The 16,274-nt window shown below is 36.8% G+C and overlaps 4 protein-coding genes across 13 annotated transcripts; 2 read left to right on the top strand and 2 right to left on the bottom strand.

Moving 5' to 3' along the window:
• The first annotated feature begins 81 nt into the window (after positions 1-81).
• On the top strand, positions 82-3,599 carry Ttc26 (tetratricopeptide repeat domain 26). 2 transcript variants are annotated; one of them, XM_011316675.1, is made up of 8 exons: positions 82-261; positions 703-1,229; positions 1,308-1,412; positions 1,636-1,885; positions 2,027-2,236; positions 2,377-2,683; positions 2,769-3,009; positions 3,117-3,599. In XM_011316675.1, exons 1-8 carry the CDS (start codon positions 259-261, stop codon positions 3,226-3,228), a joined length of 1,755 nt encoding a protein of 584 aa, XP_011314977.1. In that variant the 5' UTR covers positions 82-258; the 3' UTR covers positions 3,229-3,599. The 2 variants fall into 2 exon arrangements, with proteins under 2 accessions (XP_011314977.1, XP_011314978.1); XM_011316676.1 differs by lacking the exon at positions 1,308-1,412.
• On the bottom strand, positions 3,340-7,316 carry Fem-1 (protein fem-1 homolog B). Its single transcript, XM_011316677.1, has 5 exons — positions 7,299-7,316; positions 6,347-6,485; positions 5,813-5,990; positions 5,460-5,677; positions 3,340-5,366 (listed from the first exon to the last, which is right to left on the bottom strand). Exons 2-5 carry the CDS (start codon positions 6,479-6,481, stop codon positions 3,948-3,950), a joined length of 1,950 nt encoding a protein of 649 aa, XP_011314979.1. The 5' UTR covers positions 6,482-6,485; positions 7,299-7,316; the 3' UTR covers positions 3,340-3,947.
• Positions 6,492-12,919, top strand: LOC105273939 (WD repeat-containing protein KIAA1875-like). 9 transcript variants are annotated; one of them, XM_011316680.1, is made up of 18 exons: positions 6,492-6,938; positions 7,308-7,571; positions 7,636-7,920; positions 8,238-8,358; positions 8,433-8,782; positions 8,841-8,974; positions 9,053-9,228; positions 9,295-9,364; positions 9,741-9,832; positions 9,889-9,995; positions 10,220-10,395; positions 10,458-10,473; positions 10,593-10,774; positions 10,885-10,922; positions 11,075-11,308; positions 11,372-11,590; positions 11,658-11,933; positions 12,838-12,919. In XM_011316680.1, exons 2-17 carry the CDS (start codon positions 7,362-7,364, stop codon positions 11,930-11,932), a joined length of 2,685 nt encoding a protein of 894 aa, XP_011314982.1. In that variant the 5' UTR covers positions 6,492-6,938; positions 7,308-7,361; the 3' UTR covers position 11,933; positions 12,838-12,919. The 9 variants fall into 9 exon arrangements, with proteins under 9 accessions (XP_011314982.1, XP_011314980.1, XP_011314981.1 ...); XM_011316678.1 differs by having other exon boundaries at positions 10,458-10,534; positions 10,593-10,732; positions 10,817-10,922; XM_011316679.1 differs by having other exon boundaries at positions 6,492-7,232; positions 10,458-10,534; positions 10,593-10,732; positions 10,817-10,922.
• Shc (SHC-adaptor protein) lies at positions 11,940-16,155 on the bottom strand. The gene is made up of 10 exons (XM_011316688.1): positions 15,602-16,155; positions 15,340-15,455; positions 15,206-15,276; positions 14,793-14,853; positions 14,558-14,731; positions 14,333-14,496; positions 13,854-14,098; positions 13,420-13,560; positions 13,104-13,342; positions 11,940-12,992 (listed from the first exon to the last, which is right to left on the bottom strand). The coding sequence occupies exons 2-10, from the start codon at positions 15,439-15,441 to the stop codon at positions 12,858-12,860; spliced, it is 1,332 nt and encodes a 443-aa protein (XP_011314990.1). The 5' UTR covers positions 15,442-15,455; positions 15,602-16,155; the 3' UTR covers positions 11,940-12,857.
• Positions 16,156-16,274: the final 119 nt, after the last annotated feature.

The raw sequence follows: 16,274 nt of genomic DNA, 5'->3' as shown, positions 1-16,274 counted from the left end.
CGTGTCTTTGTTGATCGCAGAGGTGCCATAGCAGTTTGAATAATCGATAAAATCGCTATTATTTTGGAGGACATTAAAACACAACAAACAGTCAGTTGTTGTAGTTTTATAGCGTACCAAAGAGTTGTCATGATTCATCATTCTTCAAAGAATTAATCAATGCATATTTTCACAAGATAAAGTTTCGTAATTTTCAAAAAAATTGCAGAATAATCCCGAAGTTTTTAACTCGACTTTTGAATCTACATAAATCGACAAATGGTGGGTCTATTTTCTTATTTCAAAGTCTAAATTATAAAAATAAATGAATATTAACCATTATGTGTACAAATTATGATTAACTGGGGATAACAGTAATTCACACTTACGTGGTTCTGTCAATTACAGACCACGAGACGAGAGTCACGAGTTCTATGTAATGAAGTAGGGGTTTCAAGTCGCGAATTACAAAAGTGTATGTGAAAAAAAAATGTTAACATTGACTTGATCAAATAATTGTATAATCGGTTGGACTTCAAATGGTCGAAAGGGTTTTATATAAATATTCTATGGCACACTTAAACTATTCCGTTTCGTTATTTTGAAATTGCGTTGTCGTTAACTATCAAATATTAATCTAGTCCGTCAATATATTATCCAGGAATAGTTTTCGAAATTGACTTTTGATTCTGTTTTTCAATTTTTCATTTGTGTCGACATTAGATTCTCTCACGAGCTAAGCCCGCATTGTCAGACGCCTCCAGGAAACCCGCGGCACGAAGAGACATCCCCAAGATCGGAGAATTCCTTGATAAAAGGGATTATGCAGGTGCACTAACTCTAATTGAGTTCAATTCGACGAGCAATAACGCTATTGAGACTGAAACGTGGATTGCTTACTGCGCATTTCACCTGGGGGATTATAAAAGAGCAGCTAGTGTGTACGAAGCCCTGAGAAAAAAAGATAAAGCACCGAGTGATGTCTCAACGAATTTGGCTTGTTGTTACTTCTTCCTTGGAATGTATCCAGAGGCCAAAGAAGTTCTCATCGAAGCTCCTGACAGTCCACTCAGGACTAGACTTTTATTTCATCTGGCTCACAAGATGGGTGACGAGAATACTTTTTTGGATAATCATGGTAGGCTAAGAGACATCATCGAGGACCAATTGTGCCTGGCATCGATTCATTATCTCCGGGCACATTACCAGGAGGCTATTGATATTTATAAAAAAGTTCTGCTTGATAACAGGTGATTAATTCAATTCTTTCGTTTTGGCCCTTTCTTTTTTTGGATTTTTATTATCTATTATGTGATTAATATTCCCAGTGACTTGTCCAAATCCCCGCCCCGTGATTCTGATGATTGTAGTGATTTCGATGATTTTAGTGATTGTGATGATTCAGATTTTCTTATCCTACTCAGCAAATCCAGGTATCCCTCCTTTTTTTAATGTCATTGGAATTATATTGGAATTGAATCGGAATTCAACTTAAACAATTTTGTTTCTTAATTTTATTTCGTTCTCTCCTTAATGATTTCAGCAATCTTTCAAGAAATTTCTTTCTAAAATTGGCAGAAAAATTTAAAAAAAACGTGAATTTTGGCAGCAAGATTGTAGAAAATCCTTAAACATTTTCACTGTTCATGATTTCAGGGATTACCTGGCTCTGAATGTTTACGTAGCACTTTGCTACTACAAGCTAGATTACTATGACGTAGCACAGGAAGTTTTACAAGTTTATCTCCAAAAATACCCCGACAGTGCTATTGCGATAAATTTAAAAGCTTGTAATCATTTTCGTTTGTACGACGGAAGTACTGCGCAGACTGAGATGAGGCAATTGGTGGACAAGACAGCATCTACCTACAGCTTCGGCTACGATTTGATTCGTCATAACATTGTGGTAATCATTTCGAATGATCCAGTACTTTTTTGCTTCCATTCCTATTTCAGAGAATTTCTCCCGGTATTGAAATTAATAATTACTTCTGCAAACGAACAAATATTTTTTTTATCAATTAAAAGTAATTCTTTATGATGATAGGTCTTTAAAGATGGAGAAGGAGCTTTACAGGTACTTCCTGGTCTGGTAGACGTGATTCCAGAAGCAAGATTGAATCTCGTGATATATTACTTGAAACAAAATGATATTCAAGAGGCGTATGATTTGATCAAAGACTTAGAGCCTGCTGTTCCTCAAGAATACATTCTCAAAGGAACAGTTCATGCCTTAATTGGCCAGGAGACCGGCTCTGTAAGTTGATGGCCATGATAATTTAAAATAGTTTTTGAAAAAAGTCAATGTTGTACCGAAATTAATTTCAAAAATATATCATATGATTTTACCCCATTGGAATGACACTTGATTATATGACTAATATTATTGTTTCACAGCGAGATAGCCTTAAAACTGCCCAGCAATATTTCCAGCTGGTGGGGTCATCAGCCTCAGAATGCGACACAATTCCAGGAAGACACTGCATGGCCGCCTGTTTCTTTCTTCGTCGTCAATTCGAGCAAGTCCTGGTGTACCTGAACTCGATCAAGACGTACTTCTCCAATGACGACAGCTTCAATTTTAATTATGCCCAGGCACAGGCAGCCTCAGGCTATTTCAAAGAGGCTGAAGAGGCATTTCTTATGATTCGTAATGATAGATACAAAAATGATTACGTTTACATTAGTCTATTGGCTTATTGCTGTAAGTCTATCCAACTTTGTTTTTTGAACGCTTCAATGACATGCCATTCTGGTCGGTACAAGCGTTTGATTATTATTCATTGCAGACATAATGAACAAAAAAGCTCAGTTAGCCTGGGATTTGTACGTGAAAATGGATACGTCGACGCAGTCCTTCAATTTGCTCCAACTAATTGCAAACACTTGCTACAGACTTGGGGAATTCTGGGTCGCAGCCAAAGCTTTTGATATGTTGGATAGAATGGATCCATCTCCGGAATACTGGGAGGGAAAACGAGGAGCTTGCTGTGGTATTTTTCAGTATATTATAGCTGAAAAACACCCTAAGTATGTCTTCAAAATAAAATATTAGAGCCACGTATATTTTTTTTCTACATGATCTAAATTAACAAGTAATCAGCAAATATTAATTTATTGATTGCTCCTACTTTCAGGGAACTGTTGCCAGAGGTCATTCATCTCCTTAGGAATACTACAAATTCTCAGGTGGAACAAATTATTCGAGTTATGCGAAAGTGGGGAAAGGATCATCGAGTAAATTGTTGAAATTTTTAACATAAAGAACAACTTCATCTATTAATCATCTCATTAATAATAATAGAATGAATATAAGCACTATAAACATATTTTATATTTCTCATTGCGAATTTTTAGCATATAAATAATAAAAATGGCTCAATTGTCAACAGATACGAAGTCGAGAAAATTATGACTTGAAGAATAACGAGGAAACCTGCTGTCAATGGCGACGAAAAAAGTCCAACTTAGTTTCATTATTGAATCCTATCTTATTCATTTTTACGACATTACATATTTGTAAATTTACAGCGTTTGATTACAATGTCCATTTATCATAGAAAAACATAATTATTCGAAACTAAACAACAAGATTCACCTGTACAAGCGATTCGCACAAAGAGATCATTGCTACCAATTCTTCAGGGCGAAATCCACAATTCTGTTTTCTTCATCATTTGACCAGTTTTACTCTCACTGTAAAACAAAACTCTTCTCGTAGCCAATCCTGCAGATACCAATTTACAACACATGGGCAAGTAGCTACTTCGATAGCTACGAAAGCCCTTTTGTCATAGGTGAGCGTTATAGGCCGCGTAATGTACGGTTGTCATTGCGAGAAGCTGATAAGATCCACAACACGAACAAAAAACGTACACGTACGGCGAATATCAAATAACCAGCATTTTGGCTCATAAAAAACAGTGTAGGAGGTATCTGCATCTGTGATAGAGCTGTTGAAATAATTACTATCCCTGATGAAGACCCGATCCATGAAGTTCGATAAAACTCTCCAAAGACCTTGGGACATTGCCTGAGTAAGAGAGGTTGTATGTCTTGACAGCTTTGGCAGCCATACACTGAAGGGACAATTTAGTCTGTGTTCTAAGTATAATCTCAGTAACTCCCGTTGTTGCAGCATCATACGGCGTCTCTCCCTGGCTATTGACAATGTCCATGTGTGCCCCAGCCTCGATCAACTCCAATATAATCCCATGAAGCGTCATAAAATCGCTGATAGGCTTTGTGTAAGTAACAATTACATGAAGAGGAGTGTTTCTCTCATTGTCCATGGCATTGACATCAGCTCCACACTCAATGAGTAATCGGGCAGTAGCTGCGCAGGGAAATTTACACACATCGTTCGTGTGAAAATCATCCACTGGGGTTTTTGCATTTACAGCCAGATGCAGAAGAGTTTGCCCGTCTCTGAGGGTCATCTTGAGAGCACACAGCTTGTGGACGAGAAACCTAGCCTTGCTTATACTAGGTTCGTCATATGATTTCCCCTTGAGTGGCATCAGCTGTACCAGAATAGTCAATATGTACAATGTTGTCATGACATTTGACTCTGTCTCTTCAAGGTACTGTTCGTCATCCTCTTTGGCCTCAGAGGCGAGCATCCTCGTTTTATTTCTCCCCAATTCAACGACACTTGCCTCGAGGACGTCCATTACTTGACTCAATTGGAGATTAATACCGACGTGAATCATTTGAGAGAAAACCTGGGCAAATCTGAGAAGATCCTTCACCGCCGTGATGTTATTCCGTTGTCGAAGATGAAGTGCATGCAGCCATAGATCAATACATCTATCGAACCTAGCATTGTCCGCAAGCACAGCACCTCTGTAAACTATGGGATGAGGCACTTCTGGATTGTGCTTTCCAAGGATTCTCTCTCGGATAGCCAGGGACTCCATGTGAATCGCGTTGACATTGCTCATCAAGCTCTCAAGTCTTTCCAAAGTCTCACTCTCTCTCCAATTCTCGTATGCAGGCACTGGTTCTGCCACTACTTTGCTAATTATATTCGACGGATCGCTGTACCTCATCTCCATTGCTTTGTGCAGGTAAGTGTAGGCAGTTATTACACAGTAATTATCCTTATCATTGGCGAATGACGCGCCGAGAAGTTCGTACGCGTCAATAATCTCCTCTTTGGTAGCAACATTCTTAGATATCAAGCACTCGACTACATTGGCTCGAGTTCGCTCAGCTGCTGCCATCAGTGGTGTCATCCCACTGACGTTTTTAGTGACTAGTGTTCCGTATTTCAACAATTTGGATACAATGTGGCGATGACCACACTCTGCTGCGAAGTGAAGTGCTGTTGCACCACATAGTGCTTTCTCATTCGGATTTGCACCGTGTTCCAATAAAAATGTCAGCTAAATCAAATAATCTGTATTAGTTTATTATTATGCAAATGTCGCTGACATTTGCAAAGAATATTGGTTTTTAGAATCAATTCGTTTACGTACGATATCCATATGGCCCTTGTATGCAGCTATCATCAGACATGTATTATTGTATTTATTAGCTATGTGTATATCGCCTCCGTGGTCTACAAGGTAGTTGACTATATCCAACCTTCCATCGAAACACGCCGCCCTGAGTGGAGTTGAATTTGTATGTGTAGCGTGATTCACGTCCGCTCCGGCTTTCACCAGAGTTTTAACTACATTAAGATGTCCAGCGCCTAGATCAATTTATTAAAATATCTATTATTCATAATTGATATTTCATTCCAGGGGGTAATGAAAATTCAATATAATTGTCTGTAAAAAATCAAATATTGATCCATGAAATAATTTTCAAGACTTGAGGGACATACCTGCAGCACACCACAAGGCACTAGCTCCTTCAATAATATATCCATCAAATTTGACAGTGCCTCCTTGTTCTATGTCAGGTTCAAACTTATCCAAGAGCATTTTGACAACTTTATCATGGCCATAACGAGCTGCAACAATGAACGGAGTGCTCCTCTGTCCATCTTCATCTATGGATTTCTGCAAATAACATGTGAATTCTGAGACTCACAAGATACACGTGAAAAATGATAATATCCCAACTCGAAAAAGAGAGTCATTGCTTCCGCGTATTCCTTTGTCTTTGAACATGCGTAAAACCCGTTGGAATAGAGCCAAGGGCAAAAGCCCAAAGGATGGACATCACGTGTCGATTAAATTTATATCATTACAACAAAGAAATGGATAGTACAAATTCATACGTCAGTAATTTCTACAAATTTCTAAAATCAATCGAATGATTACGTATCGAAGAGCAGCAGCTAGTTTAGATGAGCATTGAGTGACACTCCCTATGGATCTATGTAACTTTAGTTTATCTGGATGGATGAATTTACCTCGTTTATAAGTCTATTCGCCTTTCTTCGAGATTCCTTCGCCAGATGAGCATAAAATGTCATTGACAGGCCATCCCTAGCCATGCAGTACACTCTCTGGAGTTCATCTGGATTGATTTCAGCCTCATCTGCCATCACTCTGATAAAAGATCAAAATGTCAACTTCACTCTGTTATTACTCAACAGCCAAGTCCTTAGATTTAGCACCAGTGGAGATGAAACTGCCACCTCAACAACACAAGTTGCTTGATTGCTGCTCTCTCATTGAAGCTCTAACCTCAAAAGCCACTTCCATCGTTCTATTTACGATATAAATATATGACGAGCTGTTATAGTCTTCTATTTCGAGTTAATTTAAACGGCAAAAATGTATCGATACTGGTAGTTGCAAAAATAGATATGCAGTGACTTGTTGGGACTGAGAACGTCACTCTTTCACAGAGTTTATCTTTTTCTCGTTGTTTCTTTGTTTTTGTTTTCCTACATTGGATTACCAACACCAACGCAAAACGAATTAAATATTGAAACTGCGTCTATCATTTAGATAATTTTTTTTCAGAGGAAGAACCGGAAATCTCCAGTATAATCATTGGTAAGAGTTAAGGATCTTCAGACTTTGTCTAACTTATATTTGCGTATGCCTATGAGAATAATTGAATCCATGTAAATATACACATGCGTGCTATGAATGCATTTACAGTTTAGCCAATGGCTATTTGTTGATCACTTTTTTTCTCATTAAATTAATTGACACATCAAGTTTTCAACAAAAATGAAGATCGCGCGACTACGGCATTTCGAATATTTGAATGGCCGATCTGTTAGTTTTTTTTTTCTTTTTTCTGTTTTGTATTTCATTGTGGAGTATCAATGTCAATATGAAACGGTTTGAATTGAATTGTAGACATTATAAAAATTATACATCAGCTAACGGAAAGTTACATTAATTTACCTTTTTTAGGGGATCGCCGTGGAATTTTGAATATATGAGTACTTTATTCAATTGGGGTAAAATATGGAGCTATCAGAATCTTCTACTATTGCCGAGCAAAAGCACTCGTGGATGATAAGTATAAAATGTATGAAGGAACGCCTGAAATTGCGGTGTGAGGAAGCATCTTTTGAAGGCATTCGTGAAATGAAATTATATCATGGATTGAAACTGATCTCTTCGGCACCGATAATCGGAAATTTTTTGGATATATGCTACTGTGACCATACCAAAGTAACTTCTTCGCCATTGTCTATTATTAATTTTTAACTTTAAACATCAATTTATTATTCGATAGGAATATCTTGTACTGGACACCAGTTTCATGATCCACAGATTCTCCATTCAGGGGAAGCCAGTGCAACCTTCCTTCAATTTAAGTACCACAATGGCTTTTACAAGATTTATCTGGTTTCCAGAAACGAAGGTTTTTGCAGGATTTGCACCCCACGATGATTTGATTTGGATATTAGAACCCTCGTGTAAATTGATACAAATCGTGAGAAACGAATTTCGAGTGGAAAATATTTTTTACACACCTTATACAAATGAAATGCTCGTCATTGGAACAACGAAGGCAACGGTAAATCTATTACATAGCGTGATCTCATTGAAATGTTAATAATATATAAGAAATTATAAGAACAGCTTATTCAAGGCATTTTACCTCATTCGGAAGATATTTCATTAAAATTCAGTGAAATATTTCCTGTATAAAATTCTTTCCTTGCTCAAAACATTAAGCGGAAAAACTTATTATCAACATAATAATTTTCACAAATAAACAAAATTATTGATTATTGATTTTATTGTATGAAATATGTTCCACTCGAATTTTTTGCTGAGAGATGTGCTGAAAATAAAGAGAAGATGAATTGTAATTCAATCAAATTCACTCAGAGATTTCCAATGGATCATAAGGAACAGACTCTAAATTCTTGGAAAACGGTAAATATCTCAGATAGTTCATTTGGACCCACATGGGTACTCGAATTGTCTTCTCTGATTCAACACGATCCGGGTAAGTTTAAATTAAATTTAAATTTAACTGAACTTATCCATATCTCAAAGATAAACCTCCAAAATTAACTTCAGAATTCTTGAGACTCGCTGGATCTTATCTCACTACTTTATACGTCATCCCCCTGACTTCCGACAAAGATGAAGAGAGTAATGTACCCGTTAAATTCTTAGCGAGAAGAATTAATTCAATGGAAACAGCGATTACCGTATTGTATTTCCATCCCACGAGTCAATGGATAATCACTGGTGATCAACGTGGAAGTATTTGTGCGTGGAATTTGAATTTAGAATGCATGATGAATTGTCCCACTGGTCATCAAAAGGCTGTGAAAATTATCACAGGACATCCTTCCATATGCGGCTTCATTTCTTGCGCTGAAGACGATATAATTCAGGCTTGGAGCTGCAATCTCAGAGAAAAGGTGCTCTATGGTGAATTTTTCTTCTATATGTTAGTTATTTATTTTATTAATTTTCAAGATTGAATCGTTCAGCGAATTAGGAGAAGTTTCCTTAATAGCGATAAATAGTTCAGCTTCTTCAGTTGCTGCAGTTGGAACTAAGCTGAGCTGTTTTCAAATGCATCAACTTTATACATTCTACTCACCATTGACGTATGAACTAAAATGACAAGATCGTAATAATTTCAATAACCGTTGGGTGTATATTTGATAATCCAATTTTTATTTTAGATCAAACCCCGTGATACTATTCTCAACGACAAGTCCAATTGATGCCGTTCGGGTGATTATCTTCAGCGCTGATAAAATCGTCAGAATACTGTCGTCTTCGTCCGGCAAACAGCTCAATATTCATATCCTGCCAATTACCTTTACAGTTGTTTCTATAGCTCATAGTGATATTACAGGTATTATTTGTCCCTAGGAATCATCTCGGTTGTAAAAAATTCACCGTTTAATTATTTTGAATACAGACCGAATGTATGTACTGGGAACCAACGGAATTGTGGTGGCTAGCACAAAAACTAATCCTATGGAAATTGAGTAATTTTTCGATTTTTTTGGTACATATGTACAATACCATCCTCACATTAAAATGTGGAAAACCTTGACTAGGTCGAATAATGTCCAACGCTAGTATGATTAAGATTTAATAACATATCATGCATTTCGATTTATAATTTAAAAAATTTATATATTCCTCTAGACGGGAGGAATAGAAGAGTAGTCTCGTAAATCTACACAAGTACTCATTACAAAAGACGAGATCACTCGAAATAATATAAATTCGAAAAGAGGCGACCTAGGCAACGTGCGATTTTGTTGAGGTTGGTGAAGTACATTTGCACGATTTTTTTCTCATTAAGTTTGAGTGCTGATTTTTCTTTAATTGTAACATATAATATCTATTTTGTAACAGAGAGGAATGGGACAATGCTAGTAAAATTATCACATGCCTCCTAGTATACGATCATTACGAAGCAATCCGTACATCTGCCCATGAAATTGAAAGTAAGTCAAAAAAAATTTCACATATTTCCGTATATGATCCTCTATTCATTGAATAGGATCGAAACTCGTCAATCCTATTTGTGCACGAATTATTATTGGAACTCAAGCTGGAGAATTAATATTGATCGACGAGACCAGCGGGGAGCAAGGAAGTTCAATTTCAGTACGTTTGGCATGTTTGCTGACAAATTCTATGACGATTATTATTGTTATTTTTATTATTCCACATCAACATCGACAATATGGTATTGATAGAAATTTTTCACATAAATTATCCAGAAATTTTACTTCATAGGAAGGATAATATGATAATACTGTGTACCAGTCTCGAAATTTTCGTTAATAATCCCTCTCCTCCGAAAAATATAGCTAAATAAGTATTTACAGGCACATGACGGGGCAATAATTCACTTGTGCTCCTCGATAATCTCTCGTCAAGTTGTATCAAGTAGTATAGATAAATCTATAAAGATTTGGAGAATTTTCCCAGACACACTAGTGCCATTGACGATTTTGCATCAAATTTATTACACCACTCCAATTTCCAACATTGGATCTATCGGGTGAGTATTAATGGACAGTTTTCTTTGAAACGTTGACAGAAATAAACATTTCTTCAAAATAGATTCACGATTTGTGTGGTGAGTAGTGCAGAATCGTCCGAGTGTCATCAGTTATTCATGTATGACACAATAGAGAGAAGTAAGAGCGAGGATTAAATTCTCCAATTGCTCGAATGCAGTAATAATTTCCATTGCAGGACAATTACAGCACCACCCGTCGAAAGATCATGTTAAACAAATTCTTGCTCTTGATACATTGGAGTCCCTTCAGATATGCGTTACGTCGTCCATGGATGGTACCCTACGCATTTGGGATCACCATAATGATCTCGTCAAGGTTCTTTCATCCAAAACTTTTCATTACCACAGGAAAGCCGGGGTAAAATTATTATTAAATTACCACTGAATTTCATATTTCCAGGTACTGGAAATAAACGTTTGTACAAGCCAAATAACATTTTCTTCCCTCCTCGGAGATATTGTTTTCAGTGCTGGGAAACATCTGTACCGTCTCCCTTACGAAAATTGTAATCATGAGTTTGAGGTTTCCATTTTAAAGAAAACCCTAATTATAACAATTAACAAATTCATATAATTGAAAAAACAATGCGACAAAACAAGCAAGGATTTGAATATTTTTTTATGTGAATTTCACAAATGGAGATTTTTCTCTCCACAGATTTGCCGCCGAAATATCGTCTGCAAATTTCATATAATGAAATGAATAAGGAAGAGGAAGAACACATTTCCGATGCATCTGAACCTATTGATCAATATCTAGAAATTGAGGAGCAGATCCTGCATCCTGTCAGTAGTGTTCCCCTTGGTTCATTAGATCCCACGATAGAAGCTCCAAGCCTTGATCAAATATTCAAGGAACAGATATGCATGCAATTGAAATACAGAGACGAAGGTGAGTACATTGATGAATTTATGATTCAATCGATTATTAAGGCCTAATTTTTTATCACTGCAGACATTAAACGAATTCAAGAGAATATATTACATGCGAAAAAAGTTGTAAAAATGAAAACATTGATGGAGCACCTGGATTGGGAGAGACACATCGCTGAATTGTTAGGTGTTTCTTCAAAAACTGAGAATGAATCCAGTCCACATGATATTGCTAATTATGCAGAGAGATATGAGAAAATTAAGAAAGTTTTTAATAAGTCACAACGATCGCGCATGATTGGTAACTCGAGAAGTAAATAATTATTTAACCGAGACAGTGTCTAGACCATGCTCTGCTTTTAATTTAGGGTGTAGCATAAAACAGTTTTCTGACAGAGAGAAATTTGTTTCCGAGATTAGTGGGTCTAGTTTAAATCTTGGTGGTTTCGTGCCGAATTCACTAGTCATTAAAATCGCTGACGGAAGAAATAAAGAAGTTGATCAACTTGAGACTCATCAACCTATGGAAAAACGACAGATAAAATACGTATATCCCTCAGAAATCTATCTAACCATCGACTCTTCAACGTCTAAAGATTCCGTTAAACATACCCATCAAGACTCACTAGAAGGGGTTTTATGAGGTAAAATATTTTATTAATGACATGATTAAATGAATAGATGATTACAATTCAACGATTCAGACGCACTTCATTCATTTCTTTCTTGTTACGAATTTTTATATAAATGTTAATATACACAATATCGACTATGTGTCGATTTTTCCTGGGGTAAAGAGTGACTCGGTAGGCTCTATAATCTACGATGAATATATATGTACGAAAATATATATTATAAAAAAAAATATGGTAAAGAGTCTATTCCTTCGAACATCTTCGCATGAAAAAAACCAGTTAGAGAAAAATAACTGAGTAAGTCTAGTAATAGTCGGAAAAATACCATTTTCATCCTTTTATACTCTAAGTCGGGTAAAATGTGCGAGACGAATAATCTATTGCACGTGCGGGTAACTTTGTTCCGAAGCTGTAAAATTTACCCTGAATTCCATCAAAAAATATGCCAGTGAACATGAATGTACCTGAAAGTACTCGATATTGCATATAATTTTTCTAACAAACGCACCTATGCATTTTTGGTAAGTCCTAAAATCCGTCAATTCTTGTGTTCACTTTATACTCAAATATTCCGTACTCCATCGCCTCAAACATGCGATACAAAAATAAAATAATTATCCTAGTAAGAGAACATCTCTTTGCCCCTTGTAAAATCTTGAATGTAATAAATTCGCAATATCCATTCTCGTTAATTGGGAGATTCAGGAGTGCGGAAGAATTGAAAAGAATTTTTTTTAAACGATACAGAAAGAACTAACATATTCCATTATCCGCAAATACGATTTAAATTGTTCGGTGTCACCGGTAAAAATCTTTTCTGAAGTCTCTTTACTTTCTCTGCTACTCTCTCAGTTTTTCCATTTGCTAAATCGACTACTTGGCAGCAGCATTTCACTTTTTTCTATCTTTTCAGAATGAATGGAGACAAATTCATTAATAATCGGTTCTTCTTGGAACTGGATAACGAAGCACAAGAGCACTGTCGGCAGATATAATTGGAAGAGCGTTGTCGCAGTGGTGATTCACGAGGTGACTAACACTGTCAAAAATTCGATCCTTTGTTCGAACCTAAATAAAAAAAAATAGAAATATAATTTGATGAGAAAGTCGACTGCCAAACAGAATAGATTAATATAATCATTTCATTTTTTCACTACTAATTCTACAAGATTGACTTACAACTCCCTCAGGGTCGATTAAAAGTAAATGCTTAGGAGTTCCGTTATTCATCCCCGTTAAGACGTACTGCCCTGGTGATCCCTGAGATTCGCGAACCAAAAAATCACCATCTTTAGTCAACATTGATTCTGCCTCAGATCGGCTAACACTTCCGTGGTACCAAACCTCCATTTTCAGCTGGTGCTGTTGAGATCGCGGACTCAATTTATTCATCTCTGATATCGCAGTACTGAACGGCTCTGAAATATTGAATTCATTCGTTCCAGTTAAGTTCGGATGAATTTGAATTAGAATCCTTATTCTTTTCAATACTCACGCATGTCAAATGCATCAAAAAGCGAAGAGGGCTCCCGACGATTGTCGCGGCTCGCCGCTATCACCGTGTCATTGACATAATTGTGCTCTGATTGAGCAGATGCCGCACCGTCTGAACTCAAATCAATTAAGTTACCGGTTTCTGAAAAAAAAAACTTTTTCTTAACGTCTTCACCTCATTATAGTTTCTTTAGCTCAATCTTAAAAAACTCGCTCAATTTTTTTATCTACAAGGGTCATTTTTCTCGATAACTAGAGCTACAATATGATTGTTTAAAGGGATATATATATATATATATATATATATTCTTTTCAATACAGGGCTACGTAAATGATATGTGATAAACTAGTGACTAAAACATAGTTAAAGTGTTTGAAAATGTTTTTCGACGAGAAATTAAAATGGTAGAGTTAGAATAAATGTAAATGTCTTACCAGGCCACTGTTGCCCAGCGGTATGTCGTCCGCGGCCATTGATGAATGGATCAGGCAATGGTGTACACTGAATATTATTCGACACCGTGTGATTCTGAGGTGGATGATGATGTTTCAGATTGGGAAGAGTAGAAGCCGTGATAGGAAGTGGGGGCACTGGTGGTGGTCCGATGTCTGGAGGTACTTTTCCTGGCAGATCGTTGTAGTAGTCCCTGTCTGGTTCTCGAATTCCATTCAATACAGGGCTGAGCCACAGAAAAAATTATGTGGGTATTAATTAAATTCCTCTTAAATTCTGTTGGGAATTCGTGCATTTTTTTCACACAATTTTCTCTTAAAATCACGTATTTCTCTCCGAAAAGGACTTAATGAAAATTATTTAGATAAATTCCACTATAAACGGCGAGGAAAAGATAATCTAATGTCAATGGAATCAGTATGAATTTTTGATATGTGTACATTACAGTTGTAATCCTTACTGTAGTGAGGATGGTTTTGTCAGAAATTCTTTGAATCTCAATTCAAATGCTTGACCAATTGTCGATATGACGTCTTGCGCCAGACCGCCGCCACACTCCAGCACATAGCAAGCTCGCCATTCCTGCATGTTTTTTGCTACGTACGCGACAAAGTCCAGTATCTCCTAGAATGATGAAGACCTTTTCAAATAAAATTGCATTCTCTTCTCCTTTCACATTATTTACCGTGTCGCCACCGGAGGCAAACGAAATCCTCGGCATTTCATGCTTGGCTATCACATGACCAGTTTCAAGGGTTGTCAGTGCTAAGCTGGTACTGCTGATTGTTAGATTTATATTGGAACCCGCATGCTCCATGCAAGGCTTATCAGCAATTGCTCGCAATACTTTTCTGTCCACCTAGAGAAAAATTCTCAATCAATGCCGCCAATTTAACTCTTCAATAAGAAATGTAACATACCCGTCTTTTTTTGTCTGCAGATTTTAAACCTGCTGCCTCGCAAACTCGATTGATGCACTCTCTGCAACCAAAAAAAATCATCCTTCCTCATATTTCATTCACACAACATTATTTTGACGAATAAAGCCCTTATTCACGATTAATTCCCTGCGATATACGACAAACATGTAATTTTTCCACAACATTGTAAAATACTAAAAACTCCATTTTGCCCAATTATCTGATTCCACATCGTTAACACAATTTGGTTTTACAATGAGTGGATCCCATAATCACATGATTGGAATGTGAAATATCAATTGGCCAAAATCCTATCGTAAAATGCGATTTGTCCTGAAGAGGTTACCCCACAGCATTTTATTTTCTCTTTACAATGATGTTTCAATATGAAATGAAGTTTGAATGGTACCTACTTGGCTACACATGAGCGTGTCTCAAAATCCAAACTCTTCATCGACGTGTAGACCTCCAGACATCCAATGTACTGCAACATAAAATCAATTGATGACTAAATATAATTATCTTCCCAATGCCCAGTGATTCGTACCCGCACAGCATAAGTGATACCCTCCTTGCTGACCAAATGATCCGGGTGGAGCCATCCTCTGGCCGGTTTGCTTATAAAGCTCCCACTGTTCCCACTGGCCATCGCTGCATTCCAATCTAAAATTAAAAATATGTTATCATGATCAATCAATAAAATACAGCAAGTTGTGTGGGGAGTGGCCAGATCATCAAAAAAAATGTCAACTATAAACTATCGTCTATCTGACTAATCGCTAATTATCAATGATTCAAACCAAACTCACATGATACTTTCTGCTTGATTCACTGAAATTCCCTTGAAACAGTCGATGAAAAGGTGCTTTCAAAGTCTCTAGTGAAAGGTGCTATTTTTTTTTACATACGTTGAATCCAAAAGGGGAATTATCAACGCCCATAGACAATTATCGTTTAAACATTTAATCCTCAATCATTATCAAACACTTGATAAACAGAACACTAAGTTTGTTGTCAGTAATTGAGTCTCATTGTTTTATCCCAACAACAACACTTGAAAAATCGGAGCAGCAATTGTTTATATTCACCGAGTATAAACTATCGACAATGCATTCAGTTTCATTGAAAAACAACCGAGTCATCGATACTAACCCGCTAAATAACTAGTTGTATATTCATATATACAGTGATATAGCCAGTACTCCTCTGTGGTCAGACAAAAATCCAAATACACATCCGTACCACAACGATAGGCGTCAAAGGGATTTGACAGCTGATACGAATGGATGACACATTCCAGGGGCACTTGTGCGCATGAACGGATATTCCGGGTGTGAGATTTGCTTGTGTGATGGCTCTCGAGAATTTTCACTGTACACTCGAAAAAAAGAAAATAAAAATCCTATCTATAAAACGTAATACACCAAAATTAAGTTGTCGAGAGAGTAAGATTTCGGCCAACTTCATGCATAAGACTTTTCA

This window comes from Fopius arisanus, unplaced genomic scaffold (assembly GCF_000806365.1).
Source record: "Fopius arisanus strain USDA-PBARC FA_bdor unplaced genomic scaffold, ASM80636v1 scaffold00008, whole genome shotgun sequence".
Lineage (NCBI taxonomy): Eukaryota > Metazoa > Arthropoda > Insecta > Hymenoptera > Braconidae > Fopius > Fopius arisanus.
The sequence above is the reverse complement of the archived record's forward strand: the minus strand, read 5'-3'. Positions and strand labels throughout refer to the sequence as shown.

Coding starts and splice junctions, on each gene's coding strand:
- Ttc26 (XM_011316675.1), top strand. Junction 1,413..1,635: donor ATCCTACTCAGCAAATCCAG/GTATCCCTCCTT, acceptor TCATGATTTCAG/GGATTACCTGGCTCTGAATG. Junction 1,886..2,026: donor TGATTCGTCATAACATTGTG/GTAATCATTTCG, acceptor TTATGATGATAG/GTCTTTAAAGATGGAGAAGG.
- Fem-1 (XM_011316677.1), bottom strand. CDS start 6,481: ATGGCAGATGAGGCTGAAATCAATCCAGATGAACTCCAGAGAGTGTAC. Junction 5,991..6,346: donor CGAATAGACTTATAAACGAG/GTAAATTCATCC, acceptor TGTTATTTGCAG/AAATCCATAGATGAAGATGG. Junction 5,678..5,812: donor TGCCTTGTGGTGTGCTGCAG/GTATGTCCCTCA, acceptor AAATTGATCTAG/GCGCTGGACATCTTAATGTA.
- LOC105273939 (XM_011316678.1), top strand. CDS start 7,362: ATGGAGCTATCAGAATCTTCTACTATTGCCGAGCAAAAGCACTCGTGG. Junction 8,783..8,840: donor GCTGCAATCTCAGAGAAAAG/GTGCTCTATGGT, acceptor TTAATTTTCAAG/ATTGAATCGTTCAGCGAATT. Junction 9,996..10,219: donor AGCAAGGAAGTTCAATTTCA/GTACGTTTGGCA, acceptor AAGTATTTACAG/GCACATGACGGGGCAATAAT.
- Shc (XM_011316688.1), bottom strand. CDS start 15,441: ATGGCCAGTGGGAACAGTGGGAGCTTTATAAGCAAACCGGCCAGAGGA. Junction 14,854..15,205: donor ACACGCTCATGTGTAGCCAA/GTAGGTACCATT, acceptor TTTTGGTTGCAG/AGAGTGCATCAATCGAGTTT. Junction 14,732..14,792: donor CTGCAGACAAAAAAAGACGG/GTATGTTACATT, acceptor ATTTTTCTCTAG/GTGGACAGAAAAGTATTGCG.